At 41.0% G+C, this 21,226-nt stretch overlaps 2 protein-coding genes across 2 annotated transcripts; both read right to left on the reverse strand.

The window, feature by feature from the left end:
- Positions 1–969: 969 nt before the first annotated feature.
- Positions 970–6,849, reverse strand: LOC119908961 (leucine-rich repeat-containing protein 74A-like). The gene is made up of 14 exons (XM_038726933.1): positions 5,874–6,849; positions 4,855–5,020; positions 4,593–4,780; positions 4,173–4,280; positions 3,888–3,981; positions 3,715–3,764; positions 3,352–3,433; positions 2,880–2,965; positions 2,592–2,786; positions 2,359–2,454; positions 2,097–2,225; positions 1,799–1,903; positions 1,563–1,648; positions 970–1,074 (listed from the first exon to the last, which is right to left on the reverse strand). The coding sequence occupies exons 2-14, from the start codon at positions 4,985–4,987 to the stop codon at positions 1,053–1,055; spliced, it is 1,374 nt and encodes a 457-aa protein (XP_038582861.1). The 5' UTR covers positions 4,988–5,020; positions 5,874–6,849; the 3' UTR covers positions 970–1,052.
- A 125-nt stretch (positions 6,850–6,974) lies between these two features.
- On the reverse strand, positions 6,975–19,012 carry LOC119908962 (jun dimerization protein 2-like). Its single transcript, XM_038726934.1, has 5 exons — positions 18,862–19,012; positions 17,622–17,674; positions 8,930–9,147; positions 8,237–8,341; positions 6,975–8,073 (listed from the first exon to the last, which is right to left on the reverse strand). The coding sequence occupies exons 3-5, from the start codon at positions 9,122–9,124 to the stop codon at positions 7,882–7,884; spliced, it is 492 nt and encodes a 163-aa protein (XP_038582862.1). The 5' UTR covers positions 9,125–9,147; positions 17,622–17,674; positions 18,862–19,012; the 3' UTR covers positions 6,975–7,881.
- Positions 19,013–21,226: the final 2,214 nt, after the last annotated feature.

The following is a 21,226-nucleotide window of genomic DNA, read 5'->3' on the forward strand; positions in this document are numbered from 1 at the left end:
TGGGACCTCTCTGGCAGCCAGTTGCTATCCCTTCGAGACAAAGGGAAAGACGATGATGAAGAAGACGAGAGGTGGAAGAGTTTGTGTAAATGTTACACAGTGAGCACGAACACAAGTTCAGGCGTGGTCAGAACCTGTATGTTTTCCCACAGCAGCAACACCTGATTAGTTTCCTTTAGTGAGTGTCTTTACATTTGCACTGGTGTGATATGAAGCTCCTCCGAGGTGAAAATAAATGCATTTAGCTGAAATGGGATGTTAGTTTAATAGAGTTGTCCCGCTGACCCACGATATTACTTTGTCAAGCCGTTTACACGACTCACTGAATGAGTTGGTGCATCAGGTCATTGTCTCCCTTGTGGTTACCACTGGAGCCACCTGACAGAAACAGATTGCACTGTTTGATATCACACCTTGAGACAATTCATCAGCACACCCTTGATAATCCTACCATGCAGGGCCTGCATAAGTAATGCTGTATATGCATATTCATAACTGTGCCGTTTCCTTTACAGGCCCTTTTCATTCAACGCTTACCAATGTGGCGAAACAACTAGCCTGCATCTGGCCCTATTCTTTCTCTCCTCTCGGCCCTTTGATATGGATGCCAGCTCTCTTTTTCTTCCTCCTCTTGTTCTGTTGTCATACCAGAAGATTATTTTTGGACAGAGAGAATGAGGCAGAGGACCCTGTGGCCCAACCGCGGAAACAACTCGCAGCGCTGAGGTGGGTGCAGCTGGTTGGTGTCAGAGGTTCAAGTATTCAACACTGGACAGAATTGGGTTGAGTGAAGAACTACAGGTTGGGGGGGGTTGGGGGGGGGGGTCACAGGAAGCTGCTATTAGGGTAGGCGTGTCAGTGGTGAGCAGTACCATTGGGTTTGTGATGCCATTCCCTCCTTGCATTTTGCAAGAATGTTAAACACAATTTGCAAAGTCACATTACCAGCATATAAAGAACACAATCAAATTACAGACTCCATTAGCTTTTATTTGAAGATGTCCCTTCTGGTATCCCTATGTTTATATTAGTGGCGCTGTACATCTCGGTACCTATGACAGCTCTGAAAACTGGCTGCAACAGAGAGAGACAGTTCAAAGACAAAGCTGGACATTTTCTGAAACAGTTTATAGCTGATTTGGGTCAAATCAAGTGATAAAGCACAAGTATCTTCACAGAATCTTAAGAGTAAAGGATCACTACACTCGAACTACACTTGAAGCGTGACTTCATCCAAATAAAACATTTTTTTAACATCTCCGTGACAACTAAGCACTGAAGACCGTGAGTTGTGTTGTTGAACTATTTTCCAAGTCTAAGAATGAACAGAAATTATGTAAATAAGGCAAATAAATCCAAAACCATCTGCATGGTTGGACACCTCTAGGGGAAGTGGGAAAGCATTCTTATTAATGTGGGTGACCTGGGCCTTTACAACAAATCATTTTGGACCACCATAACCTCTTTTTTTTTTTTTTTTTTTTTTTTACAAAAAAAGTTACTTCTAATAAGTACTTTGTCATAATTATAATCATCCTACATACACCAGTTCACAGACTAACCTGTAGATTATGGTGGATGTGCACTTGTGGTCAAACTTCCTGATCAACCACTCAAGCTGTCGCTGATCCAAAGGTACGTTAGCTTCCTGCATGCATGAGAACATCATTTTTATAATGGTTTTCAATGTCATTGTCAAATGTCAAAGTCACTTTCAGATTTATTGTACTCATGAATGACATGTATGCCTATGCATGTATGGCATTTTTAGCGCAGTGTGATAAATTGTCGGCCTGACTTTTACAGCCTTCCTGAAAGCAGAGGTGGAGACCCTCATCGTTCCCTTTAAATCCAAAGCCAGGAAGAAGTCCATGATGCTCTCATTTCTCTCTCCAAGGAATTTCTATGCAAGAATCCAGATCACGTTTTAAATTTGGAAATCGAGTAGAAAGACACATACAAAAAAATTATCTCTTTAGTGTACTTACTTACTACTTAGGACAATAAAAGGTTGTGTGCATGGACATTAAATATTAGTTGATATCCTAGTCTATCTGTTGCTGCATTTCTCTCCCTTTGCTATCCTGAATACTGACCTGAAAGATCTGGAGGGCAGATATGTTCCTGGTGACGGAGCTCATGATGCTGTATTGAACATCCAGAGCGGGATGCGTCTGACGGGCTTGTTCCAGCAGCTCCACAAAGGCCTCACACACAAACACTGTCTGCACTCACACATTTACAGGCTCGTTCAGAGCATAGAAGTAGTCCTAGTAATACTCATCAAATATTCACATACAGATTTATATTTATACATAGTTCAGATGCCGAGGTGGAAATTGTTTTTGCTGCACTTACAGAAATATCAATCTCCTCCACTGCTGATTTCATGTTGTTTTTAACTGTCTTGAGCAGCGTAAGAGCTCCGATATTTGTCAGGGGGTTATGGGAGAGCTGAACAAAATGTACACACACCAAACCTTATATTTAACATAAACTGATCTACAGAGTGCAAAACGTTTCAACTCACCGTGACGTTGATCAAACACAACAAAAAATACCACTAACTCACAACCCTTTTGTCCGCTCACCTTGAGGACCCTGAGGGTGTCGTTGGTGGCCAGGCCCTGGCAGAGCAGTGTCACGGCCTGATCGTCCATACAGTTACTGCTGAGGTCCAGCAGCTGCAGCGTGCTGTTTTGTTTCAGAGCTTGACCCAGCGACTCTGCCTCGATGTGGCCAAAACCGTTCCTCGACAGCTGGAGATGCTTCAGAGTTGAGTTCACCTGAAGAAAGGAAAATGAGAGGGACAAACAGCTGTGATAGGAGACAGGCCGTCAAATATACACTAAAGGCTTGAGCTTGAGCGTGTTTGTCACCTTCAGTCCAGCACTCAAAGCAATTGCACCTCGCATACGAAGGTGATTCCAGCTCAGATTTAGGACTTCAATACCTACATTTCTGGCTTTTAGAAAGAGGAAACAAATTGAAAAAGTCATAATACATTTGAAACTTGAACCCAAATTATATATTGAGTCTTTTAAAGTCAAACTGAGATTAAAATACATCTTTGCGAAGAAATGAGTGTATATAGCCTATATACATTATATACAGTATACTGTATATCATTGGTGTTCATTTTGACTTGTTTACCTATTTGGTGCAAATTGTCCTTACCAAAAATAAATAAATAAATTTAAAGACACAGTGAAATTAAACATATATTTCTAATCCTGTGTCGTTACGTTTAAAAAAATCTGGTATATATTTTTGATTCACTGTTTATTTAGTCAAAGGATTTTGCATAAGTAGTGACATTCGCCTAAATCAGTCAGAAATGAACTACTGTACCTAACATATGACCCAGATGTTCTCCTCCTGTATCACAGAACTTGTTGTGACTGAGGTCCAGCTCTTTGACCACATAGTCACCCTGAGAAGAAAGAAAACGTTGGACTGATGCTTAATGCAAATTTAACAGTTTCTTGATTGTCTATGAAGGTTCTCAATCATCCAGGTCATAGTTATCCAAGGAAGGATAAAATTATAGGCAACTGGACTTGGTTGAAGATACTCAAAGATGTTTCACCTCTCATTCGAGATGCTTCTTCGGAGGCAAATTTATTTATTAGTTAGGATATGGTAATGAAAAACGTGTAGGAGCTCAAATGCTCTTTTGCCTCACTGATTCAATAGTCAATCCTTTGTACTAACCTTTAAAACGTCAGCAAAGCATTTTGCAGCAGAATCATCAAACTCATTTCCTAAGAGAAGAAGGGGAAATTAATTTAATTACTAATCCAAAATAATATCCACTTGTCCTCTTAATTGTGTATTACAGTGGAAATGTTTATAGGTAAATAGCTTGAGAGGTAAATGTTTGTCACCTGAGAGTTTGATGGATTTGATGTAGTAATTGTCTAACAGCATCTTAGATATGATGTCCGCTCCTTCAAGGTGCAGCTGGTTGTTGGAAAGATTCTGAAGTAAAGACATTCAGTCATTTGGAGATTTTTTTAAAAAGCGTTCATTCATTCTAAATAGAGTTATTTTAATACAATATCGTTCCTCTAGCAGTTCAAGGCAGATGAGTACCATGTTGTGCCACTTGTTTATGCCAGGCACATTTTTCTGAACTGATGTATTCAACGTGTTAGTTTTAAAATAGTTACTAGACTCTCAATGCAGATGTTTGTTTGAAGCATCTCCTTCAGATAGCGTGTCCCCTCTGCCCAAAGCGCGTTGTCCTCCAGCTCAAGGTTGGTGATGAGATTGTCACTCTAAAGCACAAAAAGGAGGGTGAAAAATTTAATGAATGACCAAAAATGAGAAACCTGTCAGATCCCATTTCTCTACATCTTTTTCTCTGCACTGAAAATGTAGGAAAAGAGAAACACTTAAAGAATCAAGACCTCATATGTCATCATGAAAACAGTATCTTTAAAAGGATGTACAGAAGCAAAACACTTTGTGAAAGCTATATACCGTAAATTAATAGTGCCATTGAATTTAAATGATCGTTGTACTATTTGTTTCATTAAAGTGAATATCTAATATCTGAATATCTAGTTGAAGGGGGGAAAAAAACGTACTTGCAAAACTATGGCCAGAGCTTTGGCCCCCTGAGGTCCCACTCCATAGTGATTCAGGTTGAGACTAACTTCACCCAAGTGGTGGAGGAAGGAGGAAACGGGAATGGTCCCTGTCCGCCGACAGGCCTGCAGGTACAGCTCTGCACGGGAAAAACTCTGTCTCTGACTCTGTCTCTGATTTGTGGCTTCTGAAAGGAAGTGGGACATAAGAGGTGTGTGTGTGTATCCATCATTATTCTACTGTGTGACCACTGCAACCTACCGTCTGTTTCCAGATCAGTGTCCCACTCATCACCACTATCGCCCTCTTGGCCCTGGGTTGGCTTCTCCTTGTCCTCTATCTGATCCTGGTTTCCCGTGGGCAGGACTGACTGATCCTCACTGAGCTGATCCATCACACCACAAGATCCTGAGAGCCTCACCTGTGTCTGTACAACACCACTAACTAAATACATTTTCTGAAGTACTGTACATTTTGAAGGTACTTATACTTTCATTTTCTACTACTTCCACCTAACCACCCTACAGAGGCAAATATTGTACTTATTACTTTTTATGCTATATTTATTTGCAAAATGTTGTTACTTTGAAGATTCAGATAACAAAACAAAATATAATCAACAAATACATTATGATGTAATAATACATATTAAGGTGAAACTTGATTGATCCCTGGGATAAATTCACAAGCTACCTGGTAGATAGAGGAGCCTATAATAATGTAGTTAAAATTAGCCCCACCTTTACCAGCTTCAACATTAAAGTGCTGAACAAATTAAGTAATGCATCGATAATAAAACAATAGGCTATAACGTTACACTGAAATTGTCCGTTCTGCATGAGCACTTTTACTTTTGGTACTTTAAGTACATTTTAAGGAAACGTTTGTACTTTTACTTAAGTAAAAATTTGACTTCATGATTTCTCCACTGTGGTAACGGGCTACTAACAGCGTTTCTTGAAAGTTAGCGGTTTGCTCGACTTATACCTTGTTAAATGCTTACTTGTAGTTACTATGACTTTGTTGAAGCCCCAGTTGTTATGTGGCAGCGAAGGCATGAAAATTCTGTTTCTATCTGGCAATAATTATTATTTAATAGGCTATATAACGTTATAACGCTGATTTAATTTATGCCCGAGCAGACCAACGTCAAAGAGGAACCATTTACCGTTATTCTGGGCCAAAATAAGTTAATTTGAATCCGTATTTTAAACAAACACTCACGTTTCTGTTAAACAGGCATATAAAATGTCCGCAGAGTAGAGAAAACGGTAGCCTACCTGAGAAAGTTTGGTCAATTTGGGAAGTGTAACGTGTTAAAAAAAAAGAAAGAAAGATGACCGTTTAACTGGAAACCAATGGCCGTTGCTAGGGAGGTCAAATACTCCAAGAACAACCCGGTGGATAAAAATAATATGAGAAGAAAATAAAAGGAAATATAATGGGAAATAGTCCATTACGTTTGTCTTCAAAAGTAGCTGACGACATATCTATCAGTAGTATTTTTAATCGTGTGAAGTCCGACTGAGTTACCGTCGTGCCGTTCATAAAACATTCCACTAGATGGAGCTGTTGACCGCAGGCTGAGTCAATACTGTACAACGCAGCAGATGGGCAATTGTTGTTGCATGAGAAGTGTTTAGTCCACAACCTGTAGGTGTCACGTGAAAAGCATTATGGCATAGGTCTCATAACAACTCAATGTTTTTGCTAATCCTAACCACATGGGGCTTATTCATTTACCTTTACATATCTTATGAAAGCAAGTTCAGGGAGGAAACACCCAAGATCAATGTATTGACCATGTTGTTATAATATTAACTGAATATATTAATTACAAGACTTGCTTTTATATATCTGTGGTGTCAGTGTAGTGAAAGTGAGCTGCTGTTGTGCCTCCTTCAGCAACAGTTTAACTAGTCTTGTAATTACATTGCAAACATAATAATTATTATATAACAAAAACTGAAAACAAGGCTACAAAATTTTCTTTAACTTAATCTTCGTAAAAAATCAAAAGGCAGTGAAATAAAAACTCAATTGAATTATTATAACCATAGGGCAGCTTTAAAGAAAGCAATAAAATCTTAAGATAAATTCTAAAATTTAGCAGCCAGTAAAGGTCAACAAGAGCTGGAATGGTACGCGGTCATGTCTGTTAAAACGCTGTCAGCAGCTTTCTGTGGTGGAGACATTTCTCCTGCTGAGCCCTGAACAAAGGGAGCTGCAAGCAAGGCATGATTGCACAACTTATTGTCACTTGTTCTAGCGTCATAACTCGGAGGAACAAAAACAAGGAACGATACATTTCACTGGAGAAAACCTGAGAAATCGCATGTCTGATTGGGTCAAACTAAATAACAAGACATGCTCTTTCTTGTAGTTAGAAAATAAAATTTAATCTATTCAGGGTACCAGAGTCATACATAGCAGATACAGGTTCAGAACAGACATTGAATGAAATACTGCTCAGCTGAAAAGATTTCCGCTTGTTTTCACAGCTGTTTGACAGCGCAACATGACAGACAGACTGGAAAGATTGAATAGACAAATCACATCAAGTGATTAACAAGCATTTCATATATGTTTATGTATACAAAGCAGTATAAAACAAGTACAATAATGGACAGACAACAAGTCCAAGAAAAAACAAGGGTGTAAACATTTTGTGTATATGTGCTTTTCATGACGCCAGCGTCACCACAAATCGGATCAACCGGTAACTGCCATCGTCAAGGCAGGGTATAGAAATCAACATTACAAAAACAAATAAGTTCTACTCCGTCTGGTGTACTTGTATTGAGTATTGTATCCTAAAAACTCTACTCCTGTATATTTCAGCTAGCATACAAAAGCAAAACTGCAGAACACTAAGCCTTTGTGGGCCTCTTCATTGAAACAATGCCACACAATCTACTCAGGGCTTTTGTAACAGAGCACCATATTGATATTAGTGTGTTTCCTCAGTGTTGTTTCCAGTCGTACTCTACTGTTTCCATTGGTCCCTTTTAATGTAGAGATGGTTGAAGTAACAACTAGGCACAGCGGGTGTCAACAACAACACTTAATGCAGAGATGAAACTGGGTTTTTCCAGTCTTCCAATGGAGAGAGCCAGCTCATGTAGCAGTACTAAGGAAGCCCTACAACCTCAGGTCTTTGGGCAGTCTCCAAAAGTCTTCAGCTTGGAGCTCAAGTGCTTGTTTAGAATGTATTGCCAGTTATGTTTTCATAACTAGTGGCGGTGCTAGTTCGGGCTTCAGGGACTCCATGTCCCTGGTTTCCTGGTTTCACTTGGCGTCGGCAGACAGCTGCTCCAGCAGGGGGTTGGCCTCGCTCTCAGGTGTTTTGACGCTGTCGGTCCTCACAATGCAGGTGGGCCGGTGGAGATTGAGCATCACCATCAGCTGCTGCCTCTCCATGCGGAGCTCCTCGATCTGGGCCTTCAGGTCAGAGTTCACCATCTCCAGACGCTCCGATTCCTGGACAGAGATTCTGAATTATTAGAAGTACTTCAAAGCTGTGCAGGTGCAGGAATTCTGATCATTTAACCCAAGCTTGTTTTAGACGGCTCGTGTTGGGCTGAGTGGCTCAAATGTGCTCTGCCTCAGCTCATCAGTATGCAGTGCTGTGTCATGAACTCACCCGTTGAAGGAAGTCAGTCCGTTCCTTCTTTTTGTTTCGGCATCGCGCTGCTGCCACCTTGTTTTTCTCTCGTCTCCGTTTCCTCCGTTCCTCATCTTCATCCATCTGCAAGTACAGTGTACTGTTAACATGAGAGACACATATTTTATGACTGTATTCAATATAAAAAATATCTGATTTATCAGATACTTTAAATTACATAAACCTACAACAAACAGTAGTGATCACCTAACTGTTGCGCAACCTCTGCAGTAATTCTTGTTGTAAAAATTACAACTTCCAAAATGAATCAGTTTATCATGCCCACATTCTGTATTAATGTAAAATTATCATTTTAATGTAAATGATGGAAACAACGTCATTGTCTTATCTTAAAATGACACATGTTCCAAGTCTGCTATCAGGACATTTTAATTCATTGTAAAAATACTGTTTCTGAACACCCGGCACCTCAATATAAAATCACCTCTCAATCTCTTTATTTTTTTTTTCATCACTTCAGATTATTCACATTAATCCAAATGGTTTGCGTGTGATACTGAAATGAATTTTTTGGTTCTTAACTGACAAATATTAGCTGCAGACTGATGTCATGTGTTGTTGATAGAGGCCTTTGAAACATCCTGAATCTACTACCCTAGATGTACATCTTTCACACACCCTCCTTCTGCTCTATTTTCTCTTCATCCCTACCTCTGTCTTGATGGCCAGCGGCCTCTTCCCCAGCCTCCCCAGGAAATGCAGCGGGGACAGCATGGTGCCCAGCTGGCGGAAGTCAGCCAGCTTGAGTTGATCAGTGAGCGTGGTGGCCGAGATGCCCGCCAGCGGGCCCAGGCTGGGCAGAGAGCCCGCCGCCAGCGAAGGGTCAGGTATCTGTCCCGGCATCATGTCCGACCCGGCCACCACCGCCGCTACGGGAGAGAGAAAAGAGGAAGAGAAGGTACAATTAAATCGAGAGAATAAAGCCTAAAAAGCAACTTTTTTAGTATACACAGTGCAAAGCAAAGTGTCCACACACGTAGAGTCTGGAATATACAAATAAATCACATTTTATTCTCTTTTCTTCTCATTTTATGTTTTTGTATAGAATTACTTTTGCTAGTTCCACTCTGTTTGTAACATGAGCCATACATTTATACCCTTCCTGCATTATATTGCAGAGAGTGTCGTTTGTCTTTATTATGATCTTAAAGTCTTCTGTTCACAAAAAGTTTCATTTACAGTCTTATGACCTTGTCATCAAACATTTTTCTAAATATGGGTTGTTGTTTCCAAGAATGCGTTCAAACGTTAACAGCTTTGACAGCTGTCAACGTTATCTTCTTAGTCAGCAGCCAGTAAAAAAAAAACAAACTTCACGCTGTCAGAAGCTCAACACTCATCTCTGTAGTTTCACATGCCGAGGGAAGTCATGAAACCCTTCGGTATGATCACATAAACTAAGGGTTATCTTCTAACATTTGTGCTTCTGATAATCTACAGAGCGGTTTTCGTAAAGAGGATTCAAAGGATATCAAAAACACTCATGTCAAAACACAGCAGGTCACACTCATGCATTCCACTGCCGCCTTCTTTCAAGCCCCCCTCCAATGTATTTTGACATTTCTGATATTTCATATTTTTCTGAGTCATTTCCTTACAATGTTCATTACCACATAGTTCGCCAAATTTTTTTGACAAATAGCTTAATTTTGTGCTCAAAGTTGCAAAAATTGCTTAGTTGTTAAAACTTTCACCTGCCAACGTCTTATGGTGCTTTCAGACCAACCGCGAATTTTCGCATCGCAACACTTTCCTCGTGTGAGTACATTCGCTGCAAGTGTTCACACACAACGCGAGAAGGCTATTTTAACGCAATAACGTGAATGAACACAACTCGCCATTACTACAACTGTATGAACCCAAAGTAAACATTTTGCTGTGATTAAATAGCAATAAACGGATTAAACTGATGCCGAAATAACTACAACATGATGCAGATTTGTTAAACAACTTTTACAATGTTTGTTTTCTGAATGGAGTTTGGATCGATCAGGGCTATGGGTCACAGTACAATGATAGCTGGAATAAAGTTACAGACACATGTTTTCAGTTAAAAAGCTAAGTTAATAAAAGTAGTTAACTCCCAGCTCCTCCCGCGAGTAAACGGCGTATTTGTCTGAGCAGAATCCGACCGATTATGGGTGTTTATTTATCCAATGTTAGCAGCGCTGCTCGCTGCTCCTCTTCTACAAGTTTAGCAGCTCTCAGCCGGCCAGCAGATTTTCAATCCCCCGCTCTGCCCGGCCCTCTCCACACAACGCTCTGAAGCCTCGGTGACGTACGGACAATCTCAACACTGATAGGCTATCGCGACTCAGCGTCATGCGACTTCTTCGCGTGAGTTGAATATTTTCAACTCACGCGAATTCCTTCGCATCGCCGGCCCCGCCCCCTTCGCGTCGCTTCGCCCCACCCGACAGGAAATCGCGGCTCTACGCGTCTTTGCATTGACTTTGTATGTAAACTCACCGCCCCGCAGGCTTGCTTTGCTTTTGGTCGCACCATTATACACAGTCTGGAACATGCATTTTACTGACGGCCGTTTTACCAATGCATCGGGGGAGGCACCCCCCACACCCCAGCGGTAAAGTAAGCGCACCATAAAACGTAGTGGGAGTTATTGTGTGCAGTGCGTGACAAGACCATCGACTGTATGATTGATAACAGCTGATACGCGCACATCAGTTTCTATGGGTCAGTAATAGCTACTCCTGCCAGACAGTAAAGTGTACTAAACTTTACAGTGTAGTGATGTTAACACAGCATATCGTTAGTGAACACTCCAGCCGGTCAGTTTTTGGTTGTCATGGTAATATATTACGTCCGACTATTAACCACACCCCCATTCTCTGTTTGAGAAAGAACGTTAACCAAAAACGGCAGTTAAAACTGGCTGGAGGAGGGCTTTCAACAATTTGGGGTAGTTTAGAGGGGTTGACCACAGCGCTTTTTAATGTAATCAGGGAGGAATGAGGGAGGAGAAAAAAGGAGAACTTTCGCAGGCCTAAAGGAAGTGGCTGGAGAATTAAGATGTCTCTCTAATTACTGCAAGACCAAGAGTTGGAAAACTTCTGATGGCCAAATAAAAAACAAATGTTACAGATGGGAACAGTGTAACATGAGCCAACGGTACCCTGCCCATCTCTAATCTCTCTGCAGAGGCAGAGTGAGACCAGTGAATTTAAGAAAAGTCTGACTGGAAATTGTTCAGTATTGCTGTAGAAAAATAGACTAAAAATGAATAAAATAAAAATGTCCAGCAGGTAATAGATGGGTAAAAGAGGCTAACATTCAGCTGCCATTTCACATTTTCTGCTGTTGTTAAACCAAACAAACTCACTGGGTGGATCCAATTTGTTTCTGACAAAACCCCTGCATGACTGATACAACTAAACTACTGGTACTTCAATAAACTTGGCGCACTGACAAAATGTCAGCCAGGATTACAGACTGAACCCAAAGCTATGGGGAGTTTATAAAAAGACAGACGATATCAGTGTGGCTTCTACATTATTCCCATTTGCCTTCCGAGTATTCGGCTGAAGCTGAACCCTCCGCAGGTCGGGTACAAACCGAACAAAGCCCCTCTCATTTGGAACCAACAAAGACGTGTATTGTGAAGAGCTGCGGAAACAGCTGCCTTTGCTGGTGGGTGACTAGCTGACAGGCCGACTGTATTGTAAGTTAAACCAAGTTTTTCTTTCTTTGCTACTTGTCTTTTTTTTTGCAGGGCTGAAAGGCAAGCTCTATTAAAAAAGTCATAGAGGAGGTAATGAAAAAAACAAGGTTATGTAACTCTATTCTAATGTACTCCACCCTGCTTATGGGCTGGTCTCACTGTGTTTTTACAGTTGGACTGGGGTTCGCTTTGGAGCATGGTGGAAACCAAATCAGCTCACTTTTTAGCAAGAGGAAATCAACTTTGAGGCGCTTTAGTGTTCTTTTTCTGCTAAATGTTTTAGACTGATCTGTCACGTCACACTTCAAATGTATTTCTTCTATCATTTCATCCACATTATTACGAAGCTTAATAATTAAAGTGACGAGTAGCAAGTACAGTGCTTCAAAGAAATGAAGTCTAACGCTGTAGTTCAACCACAACCTCACATGTTTTTGCTATCTTTTTTGGTGGAGAATACTGCACGTAGCATCTAAAATCCCCATTTTAATGACCTAAAACTTTAGGTATTACAGTACATTGACTCTCAGTCTCCCATTAATCTCCACACTACTTTTGACCTGTCCCTTACCACCTTCAGTCTGCATGATTTATGCGCTCCAATGACAAGTTAGTGTGGAGCCAGCGTCCAATGAGGCATTTTATTATTTAAATCCCCCTCTCTGCCTCCTTCTTCCTCCCTCCCTCTCTCCCTCTGTATGTATACTCCCATTTACACTGCACTTGGCAGCAGCCTGTTGTTTTTGCTGGAGAGGAAAAGAACAAGACAGCCCTGGTTAAAAAAAAATCCCTCTCAGACAAAATTCCCGTTCTCTCAAACTCCCGGGAGAGGTGGAGGAATGGAGGGTCTCTCTGCAGAGAGGCTGTCTAAGAACAAGGCAAACCAAATGCCAGCTAATCCAGGGTGAATGAGAGAGAGAGAGCGCTCTTTAAAAATAGCCAGACGATAGTATAAATTGTTGGACAGCAGTGACTGACTATTAAGTCTTTGATAGAGCAGTAACCTCTGTAAGATTACAAAACCAGTTTGATAAATTCTGAGACTATGGTCCAAGTTTCACATCAGATCTAAAGTGTCTCCCTGCCTCTGCCCATCTTTATGTTTGACTAAATCCATCCAGAAATCGGGCAAACATGAGAAAACCCTCTGTATGTTTCTCTCACGCTGCACATTGCCGACCAATAACAGTGCTGGAATTCAAAAGATGCAATCCAAACTAACCCCTGGTCTGAGAGGACAGCCAGAGGAACTGAAGCACCCATCAGGAATGACTGAGCAAATTGCTCTCAGAGCCAAAATGGTGTCCAATACCCAAGTTGGCCAGACACTCAGGACTGGCTTACAGACCCAGATTAGACTCCGTCCTGGACAAACACCATTTTTCAATTCAAACTGACACTAAAAAAATAAGTCAATTCAGGAATAATCATAATTTGTGTCTATTAGACTGGCTGGTAGACAGTACAATGTAATGCAACCCTGCTTACTCAGACATATTGCAAGGAAAGCCCCCCCATTCCTCGCTATGGCTTGTTGAAGCCTGCAGCGGAGGCCAGACCTTGCCACACACATGTAGAAATACACATTCAGTACATAAACCTCATATCTGTCTGCATGACATCACATAAATCAAAAACCCACCAAGGTAGTTTTGCCAGCGGCATCCGAAACAAGGGTGAAATAATGTCTGCAGCAGGACGCTTATCAATTATGAGACATAAAAGTGAGTTACATGCCTTTCCAGACAATTTATAGTAGTTGTAAACTCAAACACATAACAGACTCTTGACGGTCCTCACTATTGAGTTAAATGGGACTTTTAAGTTGAATAGAAAGTTTTGTTTTATGTTGAATCTGCCACACAAGTGTCTTAAAATCCCCCTCGCATCTTCAACACCCCAGCAAGCCTCGAGACATGAAACCCTCATCTGTACAACAGTGGGAAAGTTTGCTGATGCATGTCTCGCAGTGTGTAATTATACCGAGATTTTTAGATTTTTAAAAAGGAGGGGTATTTTTCTCTCTCTCTCTTTTTTTTCTGTCAGCAGCAGCCTTCAGCCGAGGATTAGTGGTCAGCGTTTGATGATGCAACGGCGTCACTGTGCTTTCGCAGTCGAGCAGAAAAGCCAGTGCCACCGCTTTTAGGCCCACACTAGCCTCAAACAAAGACACCTACACAGTCCAGCACCGCTGCCTCTCAGGGCTGACTGAGAGGAGACGAGCTGAAGCCAAGGGCGGGGAGCGGAAATATCATGTATTAGTTATGAAATATAGGACTGTACCCTTCTGGCTTCAGCCCAAAACTAATCTAACCGCTATGTGAGCCATAGATAACTTGAGGTGTGTGTGAAGAGAATGCAAATTGTGAGGGTCCTATATGTGTGCAGGCAGTCAATGTCTCCAATATACATTACCAATCTGCTGGTTTCTTTGCTCACATACTCTATCTGTCTGCAGCTCAACCAAATGTGTCCATTTCCTGAGTCATTCCTGAGAGCAATTAGCAGCACTGAGGTATTCAGCCCCTTACCAATAGTCAGCAGCACAACTGGAGGCCCTCTTATCCTCATCCCCTATAGAGACGGTGAAGGAGAGGGGCGGGGGCTTACAGGGGCTTTTCAAAGGCTACTCATTACCTTCACATACTGTTGCTTTTTAAAAAGGAGCCCCCTAACAGCTAACCTCTACCAGCGCAGTAATTTTGGTGACTGAAAGCAGGAGTCAAAAGTATTTCCTTGCTGATTTATCTTCGCCCGAGACCCAGAGTTGTTGTGCTGCCAGACAAACTAGACTTTAAATCACTGGATCATGGCATTACGGGAAAGCCATGCGCACTTTCCAAGATGCTATTTGACCACTTTTTGTCAGCATACTTTATTAAAGTCTAATTTTGGACTCATAAGGCAGTGCGCGGCCCACACAGCAGCATCTTGCAAAACTCTTGCAAACAGACTCAGCTGCCCTAACGCTACAAGAGCACTGAAAATGAACAATGAGCACAAAGGCCCGGGCCAAGGCACGCTCTCACAATCTCTGGCCAAGGTCTCGGCGATCATCATTACCGTCTGCACTCAGTCAGGCTGTGTGTTGAGTTACAGCCTTTCACAATCCTCTGAGGAAACCGGGGAATTTGGCACCGACTTTCCTCGAGGACAGGACAGTCCAAATATACAGTATCAACATTCCTTCAACCGCTCATTATATTTTCTTTGGAGGGACGAGACAAAGGCTTGAGAAGGGAAGAGACAACGTAATAATGGCTGTTGTTCTGATCATGCTGCGGTCAGCTCTGGCCATTAAACTCGAGGGTGAGAGTGCGTGGGAGTGGATGTGATTATCACAACAGAAAGCAGGATCTCCTTTCATTTCAGCTTTCATTTCTCGTTCTTATGGGCTAAACAGCTGCTGCTGAAATATTTCAAAAGTCCTCCTGTGAAGATGATTAAACCTTCCCAAAGCAATTCAACACAATTATGAACTTTTAACCTCGCAAAATTGTTAACGATGATGAGACCCTCAGCTGCAGCAGTAATGAGCAAGCTTAACATCCCCTCACAATTACAGTTTGGATTTCTTAGCAGTGAGCAAGCTGGAGTACAGTGCACACAGAGGTTATCTTTTATTCACAATGAAATTACACAAGAGGGCAGGAAGTTTAACAATTGCATTTTATTGCAGACTTCAGCCCAAGAAAGAAAGTTTTTTTCAGGCAAACTGAAACACAAAGCACCTGCAGATACGCACACAACGCAAGAGGACTGTGGCTGCTTTCATTCAAACATTACGATGTGATCATTGGCCGGGTTCCTGCGTGGCCTGCTTCATGCCATTCAAACAGTCACACACCTATATCCTGCATCTGGGTGGTCCGGGGTTAAATTATTGTAATGTTACAATTTTTCTCCACATTGTAAGTCAGGATTAGACATTGCGTGGCGCTGAGCTTTAGCTTGGCCCAGACATAGATTAAATGAATCAAAATATAAGATGCAAACAAAAGCTATTTCAAATGTATGGCGTCTGTCACAAATCCAAGGCAAGTTATGTGCAATCACAATCAATAAGACATTGTCCAAGCAAGTCAAGAAAAATCAGATTTAATGCTGCCTGTTGAAGCAATCACCATTCTTGTGTAACGTGCGGTTGTCATTTTAATGCTATTTCATATTTTGTCCTCTGATATTTCCTCATCTGCCCCACGTCAAGCAGATGCTTGGTCTGATTAAACCAGCCCTAGTGCCAGCACGGTACTATGTGTTCAGCCCTTTTGTTGCTCTGCAAGGCTGTGAGCTAAAGGTCAATGCTTGGGTCGACATTTAGTGACACGACTGTTTTGTGTGCAAACAGAGAAAACCGGCTTCAAGTCTAAAAGAAATTCTGGAAATCTAGAAATCATAACTATGTAAAGAACTTTTAAAGAGCTTTCACTGTTCTCTTTTCTAAATAGAAAAAACACAACACCACTAGTTTTAATGACTCTTTTCTCAGTTACACCTTTGGACATTAGGGTGTTTGCTTCCACAGAGTACATCTAGTCTGTCCTGACACACTGTTTTGACAAACCATGTGGAAAGGCTTATGGGGACTACAATGTGATACTGATAATGTGATACACTCAGCAGTGAATAGCTCCCCCAGCATTAGTATTAGTATCATTGAGCCTAGCTGTTGCATAGTTGGCTCGCTCGCCTGCAATGCGTCTGCTGCCTAGTCAGTGTACTGGGGTGCAGCTTGGCAATTCCAGCTCTCCAGAGACACACTGGAAGGCATTTCTACTTAAAATAAACCCTGTGCGCCCACGTCCAGCCTCTCAGCCCTGTCGGCCCTGCACTACTTGTCGGCTCGCCAGCCCTTCCCCATTAATCCACTGCAGCGTTCCATTTATGCAGAAACCATCCTACGGATGTGCCCGGGCAGGCGCTGGGCCATTTAAACCCTCTGCAGCACACGCTTGTTCACTTAGAAACATGTAAACACAGATAGAGACACAAAGGAAACACATATATAAATAAATAGTTTCCCCTGCGTGGCATGTAGTTGTATGAGCAAGCACTGCACCAGCTGGAGCGCTCACTATATAGGAAAACACTGAACCTATGAACTTACAAATCACACACCCACACATATGATCCTCTGCTATCCATCATATTTGCCATTTCATGATTGGCCTTTAACCTTCAGGCCAACATGGGCAGAAAGCTAAAGCTACATCTGACAGTTACTGTTACACAGGAGAATGTAAATCTTTTCAAAGACCCTGGTGTGGACATGAGGACGATATTTACTGGCTCATCACAACAACACAGGGAAAACAAAAAATTGTTGCGGTGATGAGGAAGAAGTGTAATACTGGAGGTAGTATGCAAACTCACATGCGAGGCCTGCGCACACACGGTGTTGTTTTCTTATTCAGCGCAGGAAAGGTACAGGAAAACACACAGAGCATGTGCAGTATGATGTGCCAAAGATTACAAATATGAGCCAATCTGAGCACACTTTCTTGGCTGTACTCACATTCTGCCAAATAAACTTCACACTTCATTTACATCACTTGTGTTTCAAGGTGAACTAGCAATGTCAAGAAAAGTTTTTGTATTGCAGCATAAGGGGAGCGTCCCTGATTAATTCAATATGTAACAGTTTTTAAAATGCACCATACTTACTCAGAGAAAACTTGTCAGGCGTCTTCTGTCAATGATGCAACTGTGTTTGGACGCTGTAGAAGGTGATAAGACACATATTACTACTCATAGCAGAAGTATTAGTATTGTTATGAGAGCTGAGATGACTTGTCATTTGGATTTGAATTATCAAGCAAAAGTACTAAACATTCTCCAGTTCCTGTTTCTCAAATGGGAGGATTGTTTCTATTTAACATCAGTGTAAATTGCATATCATTGAGGTTGATCTTTGAAAACAAACTATATGAAGACCTCTCCTTGGGCAGCTTTAAGTTTTTTAACAACTAATTGATCAACAACAATTGATCAACAACAAATTGATGGATACATTAATTTATGAAAATTATAATTAGTTGCATCCGTAATTATTATTTCTCCATCCATACAAACTGAGAAACGCCGCTATCTTACACTCATTTTGCAAATCTGGTATTCTTATCTATCAGACGCATTTGGTGAGTAACGTTTTTGACTTTCTAGCGGTAGCGAAGTGAAAGTAGTTAAAAAAGAGTTGGCCAGAGGTAGATGAACTGGATGAGCCAGCTGATTCTAATGTTACAACAGTCTAGACAAATGGTATGACTGTAACGTTACAGCACTAACAAAGTTGAATTCACATGTTTCTGCAAACGTGAAATTAGAAAACCCCTGCGGACTCCGTGCAGTTTGGTGCACCAGACTAGCTTAACGTTAGCTAGTGGTTACTTTGAAAACCCACAGCATGCGGTGCGTATAGCGTTACATAACTGTTTTCACAAGGCTAACCGACACTTCTCCTGTTTAGCAACACTGAAATTAAGACTCCCGAGATGAAAATACCAACAGTCCAACACAAACTGGCGTGTAATTTAGCTGACGGGTCTGTAAATACCGAGCTGTAAAGCGAGAGTTGCTACAACAGTTGTAACAACAACGTTACTTAACGGTTGTGGCAGCAACAAATTGACTTGTGCCGTGGGAGCATGGAAAACTTTAAAACTGTTAACACCTCAGACTTCTTACAGCAATTAAGTGGAAATAAATCCTCATGAGCTGATGTTAACGGACACAAATAGTGCAACAACAAATAAAAAAAGCAATGTGTTGAGACAACGTGGTGAGAAAAGTGCAAAATAAAAAATGCAAATGTGTCAAGCCTGTACCAACATTTAGCTAACTACTACTAGCGCAGCAACAAAGACAACAATAGCAACACATCTCGACGGCTCACACGCAGACTTACCTGCTGTGCGTCCAAAATCCGCAGTACTAATGGGACGGTGTGGGAGTCAGCAGTCGGGTGTAGGTTTTGGGACTAGCTGAAGCCGTTGCATCAGCCCGCTTAAGTACTGGTCTTGTCTGTGAGGGCTCCGGAATGCGGAACTGCCCTCCCAATACGTAAGCATGGATGAAAATAATGTAAGAGGAGGGCTGGAGACACAGAGGTTTGTTTGCTCCACCCCTGGCAACCAGAAAAAACACACAGGCTGGAGGAGAGGAAAGTTTCAGCTGAGGGACCGATAGAGATAGATAGACATGGGCTGAACACACGCCTCAGGCCATAAACGAGTCAACAAATAAATTTATGGCTATAAACACACACACACTCGTCTTAGCTGCAGGTGTTTTATTATTTCACAGAAGGCTGCCAGCAATAACATTATTATTATTAATATTAAATCCAATTGGTAACTTATTTATAACCTATAATCAGTGGTGGATACTCCACTAAAGTCCTGCATTTAAAACCTTACTTGAGTAAAAGTATGTAAGTATTGTCAGCAAAATGTACTTAAAAGTACCAAAAGTTAAAGTACTACAGCATTAAATGTTCCCTGTCAGTGTTTTACTATTATGTATGATGTTGTTTGGTTAATATTGGATAGATAGATGTAGGGTATAGGGTTTTGCTAATTTTAACTACTTTATATACTGTCGAGTCTTTAATCTACAGCAATGCCTCATGATTATGTGAGGTCATCATACCTTTGTAGCATGCCATCTCTCTAAAAAGTCAGCTGACAAGTCAACAAACAGTCCTGTTTCCAGCTGATATAAGGTCGGTTTAAATAGTTTATTTAGATTAAAAAGTTCATTTTCTCAACCCTTAAAGGAACACTTCATCCTTCAGTTTATCAGAAAAATACAAATTCAGAATCACCACAAAAAGTAACTAGTAATTGAAGCTGTCAGGAAAATGTAGTGGAGTAAAGAGTACAATATTTACCTCTGAGATGTAGTGGAGTAGAAGTTTACAGTAGAAAAAAATGGAAATACTCAAGTAAATTAGTACCTCAAATTTGTATTGAAGTACAGTACTTGAGTAGATGTACTTAGTTACATTCCACCACTGCGTATAATACAGTTTTGTAATGGTGGTTAAAACCAAGTCTGAAAGAGGTGCAAGACATCTGAGTACATTTAGAGGGCACTCTGTGTGGCACTGTTCCCAACCTTGGGATTGTGACCCCTTAAACCAGTGTCTACTTGTGACCTGCTCACAAGTTATGGCCTGGAGATGTGAGTTGTTTGACCCAAAGAGTGATTTAACCTTTTCAGATTGTTTCATTTGAATTGATTTTAGAGGTCTGAAAGGACAAGGTACGAAAATGAGAGATAAGTCCGGGAAAATAAACACAATTTTGTGCAATCATTTTCTTTCTCACATTCCCTTCAATCATCTTGTGAGCCCCCAGATTTTATCTTGTGATCTCTTGGTGTGGAGGATTTACAGTGGGACACTTTACCCCACAGCATACAGTATTATTTGTTGTCTTTATTATATTTAAATTATATTTAAAGCCCTCAGAATAGACTTCTTCTGATTGTGTAAGCAAGGGGAAGGATGTGGTGTAGTGCCTGATTACTTTCAGAAGATGTAAATTAGCCATTTAGGCTAAAAAGGAATTAAATTTGTCAATGGCCCACAGCGGTTCCTGCCATCAAATGACTATTTTATGTACTGAAATAAAACTTGCAGCCCACAAGTGGCACATATAAACACATTTAACACCTACTGTTTATTTCCATATTAAACAATTAGGGTTTATAGGTGTTTTTGTCAACATGTTATGGTCTTATTTTCCAATAAAGAGAGTAGCCAAGTGTTTAATCCCTCTGTTATTTACCTTACTTACCTAACTGGTAAGGCGGAGCGCCATTTTGATTTTCTTTGAATTTATTTGTTTTCTTCCTTTGCCCTTCCTGTGTCATTAGGCCCTCAAAGTTGCATTCAGGTGTTTGCGCAGGTTTATTCCCAGTGTGGCTGCTACACATGTTTATAAGACTTATTTCTTTCCTCACACCAGTTAACAGAGAGCTAAAATCCTATTATTCCAGGTGGTAGAGGAAGTTAATGATTAATGCAGTAAATCTTGCAGGATATTCACACATGTATAGTTTTAGCTGCTGTGAAATACAATTTTATTTCCTTTAGGCTCTCCTTAGTAAAGATGTGACTTGATTCAAAACTAAAACACACAAAATCAAACAAAAGTAATTTCTGATGGAGGTTCCAGACAGTTCCAGATAAACCTAAAGTGAATGCTACTTCCCTCTAGTGTGGGCAGTTGCAACTGCATCCCACTGGATAAAACTGAAATGTGACA

This window comes from Micropterus salmoides, unplaced genomic scaffold (assembly GCF_014851395.1).
Source record: "Micropterus salmoides isolate LMB-PRFRI ecotype aquatic unplaced genomic scaffold, ASM1485139v1 Ms_hic_scaffold_18, whole genome shotgun sequence".
Classification (NCBI taxonomy): domain Eukaryota; kingdom Metazoa; phylum Chordata; class Actinopteri; order Centrarchiformes; family Centrarchidae; genus Micropterus; species Micropterus salmoides.